This window comes from Falco rusticolus, chromosome 2 (assembly GCF_015220075.1).
Source record: "Falco rusticolus isolate bFalRus1 chromosome 2, bFalRus1.pri, whole genome shotgun sequence".
NCBI classification, from domain to species: domain Eukaryota; kingdom Metazoa; phylum Chordata; class Aves; order Falconiformes; family Falconidae; genus Falco; species Falco rusticolus.
In genome coordinates this window covers 28501504-28515229 of record NC_051188.1, presented here as the reverse complement: position 1 = coordinate 28515229, position 13726 = coordinate 28501504, and the positions used below count along the sequence as shown (strand labels likewise).

Here is a 13726-nt window from a genome sequence, read left to right as displayed (position 1 = left end):
AAATATATTTAATTATGTGGTCATAGTACATCAGCCGGACATCCTGTCAGAAGGCCAAGGGATTTAATAGTTAAATAAAGCACTGCATGAAGAAGTGGGAGAATTTCAGAGCCAAATACAAGTCTGGACAGCAGCAGTAGCCCAGTCGTTATAGTAACGTCCTCCATGAGACCAGCTTTTCCTGAAGAACTCTCCAGTTACAGCAGAACCATCAGTCATCTACAAAGAACTGCCATTCCTTCTTCTATACCATAAAACCATCATGAGGCCTGCTTTCCTGCCTCCCTGAGATACTGTCAGTAAATAATACTAAATTTACTTCTATCGTGTGCTTTAACTGTAGTTACAAACCAGCATTCCTTCAGTTTGATTTACAACAGCTCCTAAACAGCCTCCTTGCTCATAAACTATTAGGAAAGTCAATTAATACTTCCAGCAGTAAGGAAAATGAGAATGCATATTCACTTTAAATCCCAGCACAGGACTCAGGACATACAGTCTGAAGAGCTCACCAGATGAAGATCCAATGTAAGTTCAAGTTTGTTATAACTCAGTAGACATGCTTAATTTATTAAACAAGTCTTTGGCTGAAGCTATGGAGGTCAATCATACTACAGCTTCTACAGGATAAAGGTACTTAAAACGGAGAAAAGGGGCTGAAGAATAAGCTTGAGCATTTGTAGTCCTGTTAATGAAGGACAGCTTTGATATTAAAAAGCTTCACACGTCTATGAGTGGCCTACTTTGACCTCCATAAACTTATGATACATGACCAAAGAAAATTCCATTTTACTTGTACCATAGAAGGAAGAGAATTATAGAAAGGAGGAATTATGTTTTTAAAAATTACTAAACAAGCAAGCAAGGCATAACAGGAATCCTCAAAATATCAATAAGCAACCCTATGATAATGTTTTCAGAAAGGTATGTATTCATATACATTACAGATAATTTTTGAACTGTCAACCACAGTCTAAATATGTCCCTTTGTAATTTCTGTGTAAATCTATTATAAGCACAGTAAAATGAAAAGAGTGCATGTTGAAATACTCTTCTTTGTTAAGGGCTTTCTTTTGGCAAAATGTAACCACCAGGTATTCTGAACTTATTTCTAGGAAAATCTAAGCTCAGACTCTCATAACTGAAGCCCAGCCTAAGAAATAAATCACACTTTCTGACTTATCACAGACTTAGTTCCTATCATTTTCCAATTTGTATTTTAAAATCTAGTAGTACCTTGAACAGTTACAAGCTTTAACATAGCTTCTAAGTGTTCTTTTTCAGAAGCTGTAGCTTGATGCAACCAGGCCAGCATGTCTCCTACATACCTAAATAAAGACAGAAATTTTTCTGTAAATCACTGGTTTATGGTGTCAGGCATTTAAAGTGCCAACAGGCAAAAAAAGGATTACTTGATATACATTCTTGCTTGTACTGTACCTCAGAGGATCATGGGAGTGCATTTCAATAGGGCGGGGAGTACCTCCCAGACCTCCTCGAGTAAGAGCATCTATAAAGCCACGGACTACAGCGCTCCTCCTAGCTGTTCCAAACTCATCCAGCGTGTACCTGTTAATGAAACATGAAAATGGGTAAAACAAACAGTTCACCTCATCGCAGCTTATTAGCTCAACTTTTAGCTCAGTTAACACAACCATTTTTATAGCTCTAGAAATCTTGTGTCAATACTTCTACTATGAAGCATTCAAAACCATCTGATTTTCTTGACTCCTCTAAACAGATACTAAAGATAGCTTTTCCTTGGTCCTCCCATTCCATTTTTCTTACCCCACACAAGTAAGTAAATGAAAAAGCAGCTTTTCTATTTTTGTATATATAAGCCTGTATAGACAGGTTTAGGACTCCTGTTCACATGTGGTCAAGCCGACTGACAGAAGCAGCAACTTACTGCACTGCAACACAAGGCTTTCTCCTCCTTCTAGGTTACCACATTATTAGTAGCAAAGAGTTATTTTCATCTGGTAGTTGTTCAGTGGTTTTAATCAAATGAGTCTTAGATATTTAATGGATGGACAATTACAGCCCAGAGTGCATAATCTCAAATGGCTTGCCGGTAGTAAAGGAGGTACCAAGAACACTCGTGGCTCACTTTTGAAGCAGTTTACCTTCCTGCTGGGGCTAAAGCACGATAGCAGGTGAAAGATGGGAAATGAACACTGCTAACATCCCTGCTACATCTGCTTAAAAACAGGATTTTTGCAAGCCATGCAACACCTCTGTTTTTTGAAAAAATGAATTTAACATTTTGAACAAAACACATAAATTACGAAGGAGAAAAAGAAAATAAGTGACAGTTTATTTTTCTAATACAACTGAAGAAATGCCAAAGAGTAAGAATGGTGTCACTTACCAATGACACCAAGCAGCTGAACAGATATAAAAATATTAATAATAAAACACATTACTCACTGACTGAAGTAAAATGAGTACTGCATTCATGATTAACAGGTGTGAAGAAAAAAAAAACACAAACCAAACTGTTTCAAGTATGTTCCATGTTAAGTTCAATTAGATTTCTATAATGCTATAAGAAGTCCATGGGAACGTTCAGTTTTGCTCTTTTCAATCTACATTACTATTTGAGAGAGGGCAAAAAACCACGCTGAAGAGCCCGAAAGTTTCTGTTTAAATGTTTTTCTTCATACACTGTATTTGTTAACTCAGACAATAATTATCTGCTATACTAAAAAGTCTAATGAAAAACAGTCTTTAATAAATTACTATTTACAAAAAAATTATGCAATTAAAAGTGGAAGAGATCTGTGATCTGCTGACTACCCACAGGCCAGGAGTAGCAGTACTGCAGTGAAAAATCTCCAAGTGTTTGTAGAAACCAGCTAAGCTTTTTTTCTTCCCCTCCAGTTAACAGCTATATAATAGAACATTTAAAATGCAGCAGTAAAACAGACCTTGTGATCTTACTAGTTTTGAAAACAGCATTTAATAATGATGATTTTCTTTTTTAAAAGAAAAATAAAACTACTAATTTTCCTTTTGCTCTCAGTAGAACAGGGTATAACTATTATAAAATCCTGCACCTAAAAAAATTTAGTAATAACTATTATTTACACTAGAAACACAGTGTTTACTACTGTTCTTACATATTATTCATGTTAAGGGAACAAACCAATAGTTGGATTCTTTTCAAGCCAGGTTCAATTTTTTAAAAACACAACAAAGTAATGATCACTGGGGGGACAGGAAGGAGGTGGAGAAAAAGCTCTGAGTGATGATGGAAGAGGAAGACTGCTCTGAGCTATGACTCCATGTATTTTCTACGCAACAGTTTTCAATTCTTCTGTTAGAACCAGGAAGTGAAAACCAAACTGAAATGTTTATTTCAGATCCCTACTGACTGCAGTTCCCAAAAGTCCATCCACAGTGTAATCTTTCTGCCACTTTTAAGTTCACAAGACTTAAGTCAATGTAAGAAAACAAGAATGTGTAGCTTTGTTTCTAAACTGCCCTTCTCCATCTTACTCGCTTTCACCCAACCAAATCATAATTTTTATCAGATGCAAGGGCAGTGATTCAGAGGAAAAGTGTTTCGTTCATACAGCAGTGCTTATATGCATAAACCCAACATTCTCCTCTGACATGTTTTTTACATTTTAAACTCAGCAGTTTGTTACATACTAAAGGTATACAAAAATTTTTGGAAGGGACTAAACTACATCTTAAGATCTAAGGTGGAAAGCATCAGTACTGCAATTTTGACAATACTGTTGTAGCAAGTAGTTAATCACGATAATCTATGATGAGAGACATACAGCTGCATCTTCTACAGCAACGGTTACTTTGCCTTTTTGGCAGAAGGAAAGTTCTACCTATAAAGTTCTCCCTTTGGTAATGCTAGTTCTGCTGACTGTGAGAGAGGTGTCAGAAATAAGATAAAGCCTCTTTTGCAAATCCATTTTAAACTGGCCAGCTGTGGATATACAAAAGATGGGGGGAGGGGGGGGGGGGGAAGTCTCTGTGTGTGTGTGTGTGTGTCCATCCCATAAATATTAAGAAAGCAAAACAATGGCTTCATGAAGTTTGAAAGTAACATACTTTAACAAAATATTTATTACAGAAAATATAAACTGTATCTATAAAGAATCCTATAAAATGTTGTGAACATAATTGTTACTGATCCTTTGCAGCTGTCAAAGAAGGCCTGGAGGAGAGGATGCAAGAAAGGATTCTGCAATCCCCAGCTGTGGCCCAACGTACTGCAACACACTACATGCCATAGCTGGAGTGGTCAAGCGACACCACCTCTCCCTCACATTGACTAGCAGAACTCACTGAGCATGTTGAGATGCGCACTCTTCTCTCATACTGACAGAATTTTTGTCCACTTGCACTATGCATTTTCCCTGTGAAGAGCTCCACGGAGATTTACAGCTTCACACATTTGACACCCTTAAAGGTAAGGCTAGCCTTTTGAAGACCGCCTAGTACTCTGCTGTCTTGGGTGCCTGTGGCTAAAAGTAATTTGCAATAGTTGTAAAGTGTGATGAATGCATTTTTAAAAAAAAACTTAAAAAGCAAAGCAGCATAATAAATACCTCTTCATGTATGGTCACCCCAATAAAACCAGTTCTTACAGTGCCACCTCGTGGTTAAGTTGTCTCTACTAAGTACCACTCCGTTTACATTAAGAAGTTGCTTCAGCAAATTCTGAACAAGAACCGAACAGTAGTATATTTTTAATATGTAAATACCCCTACGCTTTAATGGCCCACATTTAGCAGACTGTTTTTAATAGATTACTGTATAACTCATAATGGAAGACATTCTTACTACCAAAAGCACTTCAATAAGACCTAATTAGCCTTTATCAATTTTTCACTTTGGGAATTTTAGACAATCACATACTTTGGACAGCATTTTGTTCTTCAGAAACACCTTACAATGAGAGCAGCAGCAATTGACAATTCATATAGATTAAAATAAGAACAATCTGACATTTTACTTTAATTAAAAACCACTAAGTTGTAAAAAGTCCAATGACATTTACTGTACCATAATTATGTCAAAAAGACTTCTGAAATTTAAAGAAGTTGAAATAGGATTTTTTATTTTTTAAATATCTTACACAGAAATAAATTTCCACCATCCCTAGCACTGTAATTTATGCCCATATTTAAATTTTATAGGCTGGAAATACTTATTTCTGTTAGCAATAATCGTGAAGATTACTTACTTATACAGGACAGGTCTATCTTGTAAGGCTTCCATGGCTTGAGCAAGAACTGGAGAAATGTCACATGACTCTTGTGTCAAAGTCCTGCATTCATCTATAAAATACCAACACAGATAAAAGTGCATTCTTTACAGTGTAATACCTTTTATAACAAGCTTTTTATAACTCAAAGGTTTTTGAACTGAAGCCTTCAGAATATGCTACCTGACCTAGATTGTGTTAATGAAATTGAACTCCCCCATAAGCAGTACTTCACTGTAAAAGGGATGTCCATCACAAAACTCAACAATAATAAAAATTAAAGGAAGCTTAGTATCTGTTTGCACCCATGTACAAATGTTAAACCATTCAACCATCAGAATTCTGTCAGGCTCCTTTATAACTGTTTACTGCATTGCAGGTAAATTATTAAGAAAAAAGAGAGCAAGTATTTAAGCAAGCTGTGGGTTTGTTTTGTTTTTTTGGTGTGTAGGTGTTTGGTTTTGGGTTTTTTTTTACTTTAATCACATTAACTATATAATCTTGTATATTCCATGCAAGACTGTGGAAAATCACATAAACTAAATCAAACATCCGCATAAAAATTATGATTTTTCATTAGGGTGAAACCATAACCATAATTTGAGCTTTCAGCATGCACAGAATAACAGCTAACTAATATAATATTGCATTGCACCAGCCTCTTTTCACAAATCCTCCTGTCAATGACTTACGAAAAGAGAGAAGTCATAAAAAAAATTATGTTTTACACTATCAATATGTTACATCAAACACTGATGCTTGGATCCAGAGTACACAAGCAAAAAAGTAATTGCCAATGCAAGTAATCGCGTAATGCAAAAGAGCAACCTGATAAAATAAAGTGGGTATTTTTAATTTTGAAAGGTAACAAGCCACTCCTCCAGCTAGATCTTACTACCAAATTGTCAAAAACAACTTCCCTGTAACCTGCAAGAATATGAAATGCAATACACTTAATTTGCTTAGACTACCAATTGGTAGTAGTTCTCTGTAGAAAACCATCCAAAGATACAAATAAATAATACACTTTTACAGAGATGAGATTGACCCAAAAAAAAGTGAGAATCTCCAATTAAATATTTGGTTCACAACAAAGCCTTCACTAAGAAGGAAACTCAAAGCTCTGTTAACAGATCTTGGAAAAGGTTTTTGCTGAGTTCAATTCACATCAAGAAATTAAAGGAATCATCATAATAATACTCATAAACATAAAAACATTCTTAGTCCTACTTTGAGTCCATCTGTAAAGTCGTTCATAAGATGTCTCTTGCAGTAAAGCCATCTGTTCCATAATTTCCAAGCTATAAGACAAAAAGATTTTATTTGCAAATACTACTTTAGGTAGTACTAGCAAAGGCATGTACAAATCAAACACATAATTATTAAAATGATGAAAATTTAAAAATTTATTACTATTCTTTGGGTTCTTTGTTAAATACTCTGGGTAGTGATATGAAGTAAAGAATGACACCTTGCTGTAACTTCTGCTTTTAACTAGGAAACGGTTATCCTGCACTCATTTAAGTAGCACTCACCCTGCCCTTTGCTGATTTGTCCGGAGTAGAATCTTGACATCATCGTGAATTTGCTTTACTCTTCCCAAAGCTTTGAAAAAAGCCTAGAGTATATTTAAAAAAGAAAAAAAAAAAAAGAAAGAGAAAAAAAGCACTTTTTAGAAACAGTTGCTTCTCATTCAAATCTCTTAGCACTCTGTACTCCCTATCTCAATTCCATATTTATGTTCCTCGCAGGTCTGTGTTCCATGTGCCGCTTTTAAAACACAAGGCCCCTCTGCTACTTCTCACCTTTCGTTCCACTGTAAGAGTCTTAGGATTTTTTTCTTTCCCATTGCATCACAACCACTTTCTCCCATTAAAAAAAAAATTAATTAATAGCAGCAAACGTGCTCTTAACCTGTTTTTTATGTAGCATATATGTGGTTTACATTTATTAGTTAACACTTTGGGGAGATTTTGACATTATTACTATGCATTCCATCATCTTCTACCCATTTCTACCCATTGACATTGGCAAGTAAAGAGCAAAGTGAAACGTTATAAAGTACAATGACTACAAGTTGATAGTTTCTGTTTTCATATAAGGGGGTAACAATTTCTAAGAAAAATCAAACATTTGCAAGAGACTAGACCAAGGTTTTCCAGGACAATCTTTCCCCACTGAATAACTCAGCGGCAGCAGTGAAAAAAATAAAAAAACCTAGAAGGCCTGGACTTATGGCCAAAAAGGTTATTTTGTCACTCTTTCAGAGAGCAAATGGAAATCCACTAACAATTTCAAACACATCTCTCATTTTTAAAATATCGTGGAGGAGACTAGCTAATTCAGATATAACTGTTTGTTCTGTCTTTTGTGACTGGAACAGTGTGCCTCGGGAAAGTAGAATTTCGTTCTGGCTCAAGTCACAAAAAATATACATTTTCTAAGCGAAGCAGGACACTGTCCTACTGCCTGGCATCAACTGTGTTGAAGATCATGTTTATAAAAACCCAAATCACTCTTCCTTCACGGAAAAAAAACCACAACAGAACATTAAAAAATTGCCAAAACAGAAGCCTAATTTAGAAGACTAAAAATGTTTTAAGCATGCCGGTTGATTCTATCATAGGAGAAAAGCATACATGTGATTTTACTGAAATCTGCCATTTCAGTAGCCCAGCTAAGATTATATCTCAGTTACTTCTGCACATTTTTTATACAGATCAAAGTATCAAAAGGACTAATCCTCATTCGGCTGCAAACCAAGCACTGAACAAATGGCACAGTCCCTGCAACATGTGCGTTTTTGAAACCTGAATGTTCTTTCATGGTAATAGTCAGTACAAAAGCATACAGCAATTACTCAAGTGCACAATCGTTTAACACATTCCATTTATGCTCTCATTAGCACTGTTTATGGTTCTCTGTTCCACATCTTTTATAATGCTTTAACTGCAAACTGGATGCCTGTGGAAACGAGATAGTATGCCTCAGGTAGTCTACATTTAGGTGAAGATTCTATGCAACTACAACAATAAAAAAATCTATTAAGTATACACAATTCTCTCATTACTCAGTTTGCTTTAACTGCAGAACAATGTGCCTTCTTATTCAAGCCATAAACATACTCAAAAACTAGTTTTGGAAGGTGCCTAAAAGCGAATCAGCACCCAATATCTTCGTCAACCAAATAATGAGGGAAAGACTCAGCTTAGATCAAGTCACTGAATACCTGTATGCACACATATGCAAAATGCACATGCACATGGGTAGTACTACGTATTAGTGAAGCACTGAAAATCCCTCATTTGCTTTGTTTGAGTGTGATTACATTTTAAAACGTCTTCACTGAATACTCAGACTTCATAAAGGCTTTCTGAAGTGTAGAACCACACGATAGCTCATTTGCCCTTAACACTCATTACACAAACTAGAATTTAATGTTGATTTTCTTTCTTGTTACTTAAATCTTTCATAACACATTTCAAACACATCAGAAATTCACCATGATGTTAAAAGGTACATTCCTCCATAAGAAATTAAATTACAAACTGATAATAAGATCTCGTGTACAATTCAGCTAGGACGCTTCTACATTTTGGTTCAGGGCAAAGCTTTTAATGTTCATTGAGCTACCTCAGTAATTGGCTCATCTTTCGTGCCTCGGAGCAGGTTTATTTCATCTGGTGTCAGTTGGAATTTTGCTATGAACGCATCTGCAACTTGTGCTTTCATTTCTAGTCTCTGACTGTAATAAAACAGAGTGAAGAGGACATTACCTTTTTATACTTATTTCAGACTTATTTTACATATTCATACTTTTGGAAATATAATCAGCATTAGAAATTGGTGTTATTAAATTCCAGTAGTACATTCTTGCCATCAAACACTTGAGTTGCATCCTCACATACCATTTTCCATTAAGCTTACACAGATTAATGAGTAAAGATAATACAAAGGTAAGTTAGTAATTTGAAAACTAGTAGGTTCTTTAAAAAATATATTCCTTTAGTGTTTGCATCACAAGTTATCTAATCCAGATACTTTGTGCTTGTACAGTTGCAGTGCTTGCAGTTATTTCTTTCAAATTCACCAAGGAAAGGACGGGGTTTCAGTTCACGTTTTCCAAGAGACACAAAGAGCTGTAGCACCCAAAATACGAAAATGACCATTTTTCTTACTAATCTACTTTTCTGCAGAACAGGTTTTCTTTTTAACAATATAGTTGGGATACAAACTTACTAGTCTCACAAGCAATCGAAATGTAAGGGCTCACTCTCTTGTTGATTGCCCTCCCTGAAACAAACGCAGCGGGGACGTAAGGTGCAAACGCCATCTTGTGGGCAGCATCTTTTCGCACACATTTTGTCACACACCTTACAACCACAGGACCCAAATTAACATAGTTGTATTCCACAGGAAGGGACTGGAATTCCTGTAGCAACAGAAAAATTGCTGAAACTGTGGTTCGAGCACACAGCATTCCAGGAAATAAAGACTACTTTTTCAGGATACTGAGAAGACCTAATTAGTTATTTGTAGAAGAATAAGGCTCAATTACTTTACAACCGTTTCAGCTTCCAATTTAATTATTGCAAGGTAAATACACTATTATTATAGAGTGGCAAGACAGACAAGTACACTTCTAATACTGACTGCAATAATTACATTTTCTTGCAAGATCAAAGCTTGAAAAGCTTTCATTTAATTTACCCCTTCTCTACTATCCAAGTATTGTCTGGACTTCACTCTGCTGAAGAAAACTGGCTTCCCTTCTGTAGAAACGTACAACTTTCCCATTCTGCAGTTCCACAAATTCTTTTAGGGATAAGATTAAATGTTTTGCAATTGTCAGTGCTCTAGGACACTGTGCAGTGAGAAGGAGGGAAACATAAAATCCAACAGTGTTTTAAGAGTAAAATTTATGCAAATCAAACAGGAAAGCAACCCAGTACTTTACATTACACAGAAAACACCTAAAGAAAAAGGAAAACCAAAACTCATATGCTTTAATATCACATCCTTAATTTATAAGTCAGGTTTCCCCAAGGTCCCATGCAGATATGGCTATTTTGCCTTTACATCGACAGTTTTGCCATGCTTAAAATCAATCTGTTTAATTTTCTATAAGTAAATTCTACAATTACAAATTCAGGGTCTCCATGAAGCTGAATGTTTCTCAGAGAAGGAACAAGAATGACGGAGGATGATTTCAGCCAACTAAACAGGCAATGATAGCAGATGCATCCAAGAAAAATTACAGTACTTTCCAAGCAATCTGGTAGTAGTTCACTGTAAGTGAGGAAGAATAGGGAAGAAGTCTAAAAAGAGGGGGCTCAAGAGTGCATACACAGCTTGGAAACAAGAAAATGCAGGTACAGGAAGAAAAGAAAGGCATTTGGAAGAGAGGAAAGAGATTGACAAGTGTCACAATGGTTTGGCAAGGAGGTAGAGTCAGTCTTCTAGAAGAAGGAATGGGTCATGGGGAGAAAGAGGTAGGAGAGAATGGAAAGTACCAAAAGGCTCTGAGGGCAGAAAGGGGAGACGTGTGAGGTGATGGCTCTGAAGGGACTGAAGTTGCTCCATCTTCTTTTTTAATAACTTTAGATCTTTCATATTGGGGCGAGGCCATGCAAGACCATCTTCAAACCTAAACAGACCTGGCACTGTTTTCCACTGATAATGCTTTTCTGACACAGAAAGTGTCGTAACCCTCGACACAGTGGAAGGAGAATAGAAGAATACCATTTCGAACACATTCAGTACATTTTCAGCAGGATGATTAGGTGATAAAATCTGAAGAGAGGAAGCCATGGTGTAACTTCAGCTGGAGATGGAGGACAAAATACCAAGAGAAGCTGCCTACAAAACATACAAGAATTAACAAGACAGGAGGACACTAACAAAAGAGTATTTTTAATTAAATACTAGGCTTGTGAGAGATTTTTTGATGATAACTGTGTCATTCTCACAACACAGATGACAGATGGATCAGCTCTGCTCTGCAGCACTATGTTCCATCATTGCAACAATGCCTGAACCATGCTGCTTAGGTTGCCTCAGCCACCCCTGCCCTGTGCTGCCCCTTCCGCTGTACCAGAACTGTTGTTTATATAGTGTCATGTAATGAATTAGATCAGGGAACAAATCTGGCAGGGAAAACCCAGCAGCTTTTACTTTATTTATTTGGGGGGGGGGGGGGGGGGGGGGGCGGAGGTTATATGTATTCTCTAATTCAGTTTACTACAGGCTTGCACTAAGGGACTGTGAGGTACTACGTTCTGTATAGGCAGATCCCCTGTACTACTAAGCGGTGTGCCAGCACTGTGAGCTGCCAGTGGCAAGGGGGCAATGACTAGTTAGCTCACTGCTGCTATGAAACCGCTCATGAAAACTACACTTCAGAACTCTTCTGGGTATAAAAAGGGGTCGTTTCAATAGTCAGTTACAAGAAGTAACAGTAACAATAAAAAAAATCAGGACCCTCCCCTCTCAACCCCCTGCAAAAACCTAGGGGCATATGACATAGCTACTCAAACCAAAACCAGGTAAGGACACTTAAAATTTCACTTAATGATGGTGCTTTCAACAGGACATTCCTGTTTCACACCATCGTACAGAAGAAGTCTAATGCAGCAACATCACCATCACTGGATTTGCTTGAAACAACAGACAATGTAATTTAGTGAATTAATTTAATAGTTTCTCTGAGTCTCTTCTCTTGTGATGGGAATCTCAATTTAATATAAAACCACCAAGCTGAAAATACTTACAATGGATTATCCGTACCTTTAGGGAAGAGAAGGAATGTAGGAAAGAGGCTAGAGAAAGCAAAACCAAGACTTTGGTTTCAACTGAAACAAGAACTCCCACAAACACAGGAGCAGATGGGATGTTGAGAATTTTTTCTGTTCTTTGAACCTGTGTATCTCCTGAATGGATCAACTTTTAAGTACTCTTACAGAAGATTTCCATTTATTATCTCCTGTTCCTCAGGTTTTTTTGAATGTATACTGGGGCAGGGGGAAGTCTGATCTTAAGAAGCGCAGTATAATCGGAGTAACAGTTTTCTTCAGTTTGCTTTGTAGATTTGTTGGAGTTAGGGTTGTAGACTCCCAAAGAACAAAGACCAGAGCCAGGAACTGTACAAACAGCATTCTGTGCCCCCTTCATTCCTGGAGTTATAAAAACAAAGAATGGCAGAAGATCTCACTAGTTTGTCTCTCTCCACCTGCAAGTCCTCACTGTGCACAGTCCTCCCTCCGTTCCTTTTTGCTGCTACAAACGGGGTTCAATCAAATATCGTGCTTTAAAGCCATTTCCATCCCTGGCTGTGTCTTTGGCTGACACCTGCCATAACTGCCCACTGACCCACTCTGCACACTCCCAAATAATTAACTTTTTATAAAAACAGTCTCAATATATTAAACTCTAGCATGCTGGCAAGTTAAAAGTTTCACAATGTAAACCAAGATAACAACCTCAAGGTGGCAGCCATGTTTCATCTATCTTTCTCAAAGCAATGATTCAGACAGAACTGGTGAAAAACATCTATCCTAAACCTAAAAGCATGCATCTGAATTTTGATAAAGCTACATCTTTTGGGCCCTTTACAAAGGACGTGGGATTTCAACAAGCTACTCTGTTTCAAAACCCACGTTAACCACCTCTGTTCATGCTGGCTATGAAAGTTGCCTTGGTTATCAATCTGCATCAGAAAGAGATCCTATATCCTGGATGATGGATCAGGAACAAAACATGTAAGCGCTACATACCCTTGACTTCTACCTGGCAGTATACAGTATTGATGAGACCAATACATTCGCATAGGTATTTAATTTAAAATATATATATATGTATGTATTTCCTCAGACATAAGCTAACAGATATTTAACCAGAATTTAATCAATCTTCTTAAAGCAAGGAAATAGATTAAAATATCACTTAATTTTTCTATAGTTATTTCATTGCGATAAGTGCTATGCAAACTACGATGCAGGTAACAACAACAGCTAGAGTAAGGCCATCTAACAGATAACCCACAGCAGTCAGTATCTGTGCAGACCCTTGGACATTTCAAGACCCATTCACCTTTCTATAAACATAGTGATATCTAAATTGTGTTCTAAGAAAATGCTGTACGGCAGAGGAAAGGCCACACCGTGCTGTTATCCCAAAGTGCTGGGTTTTTTTTTCTTCTACTGAGTTATCCTTGCATAAAGGAAAAAAACTAACAGATCATGGGAACACTGCGCTGATGCAAAGGGGGAAGTGCCAAGGGCTGGTAGACTTCGGAGCAAGGGCGGGGAAATGGGACTCCAACAAAGAGCAATTTCCCCAGTTTTAGTCGTTACCAGGGAGACAGAATTCTTTTGCAAGAGAACTCAAAAGGCTGGGAAAACTATGCACTTCATGCACTTTTGCCTTGAACCAAATACAAATGCATACTGTTTGCTAGGATTATCACCTAGACAGCTCAAAAAATGAGGTGGAGGA

General features: G+C 37.0%; 1 protein-coding gene across 2 annotated transcripts in view; it reads right to left on the bottom strand.

The window, feature by feature from the left end:
- COG6 (component of oligomeric golgi complex 6) overlaps window positions 1–13726 on the bottom strand; it is a 59484-nt gene that overhangs the window by 32293 nt on the left and 13465 nt on the right. For both annotated transcript variants that reach the window (XM_037376885.1, XM_037376886.1), the window contains exons 5-10: window positions 8867–8978; window positions 6769–6851; window positions 6464–6534; window positions 5213–5306; window positions 1441–1569; window positions 1237–1328 (exon numbers count right to left, since the gene is read on the bottom strand). In XM_037376885.1, the coding sequence (XP_037232782.1) occupies window positions 1237–1328; window positions 1441–1569; window positions 5213–5306; window positions 6464–6534; window positions 6769–6851; window positions 8867–8978 (581 nt within the window). The remainder of the gene's footprint in view (window positions 1–1236; window positions 1329–1440; window positions 1570–5212; window positions 5307–6463; window positions 6535–6768; window positions 6852–8866; window positions 8979–13726) is intronic.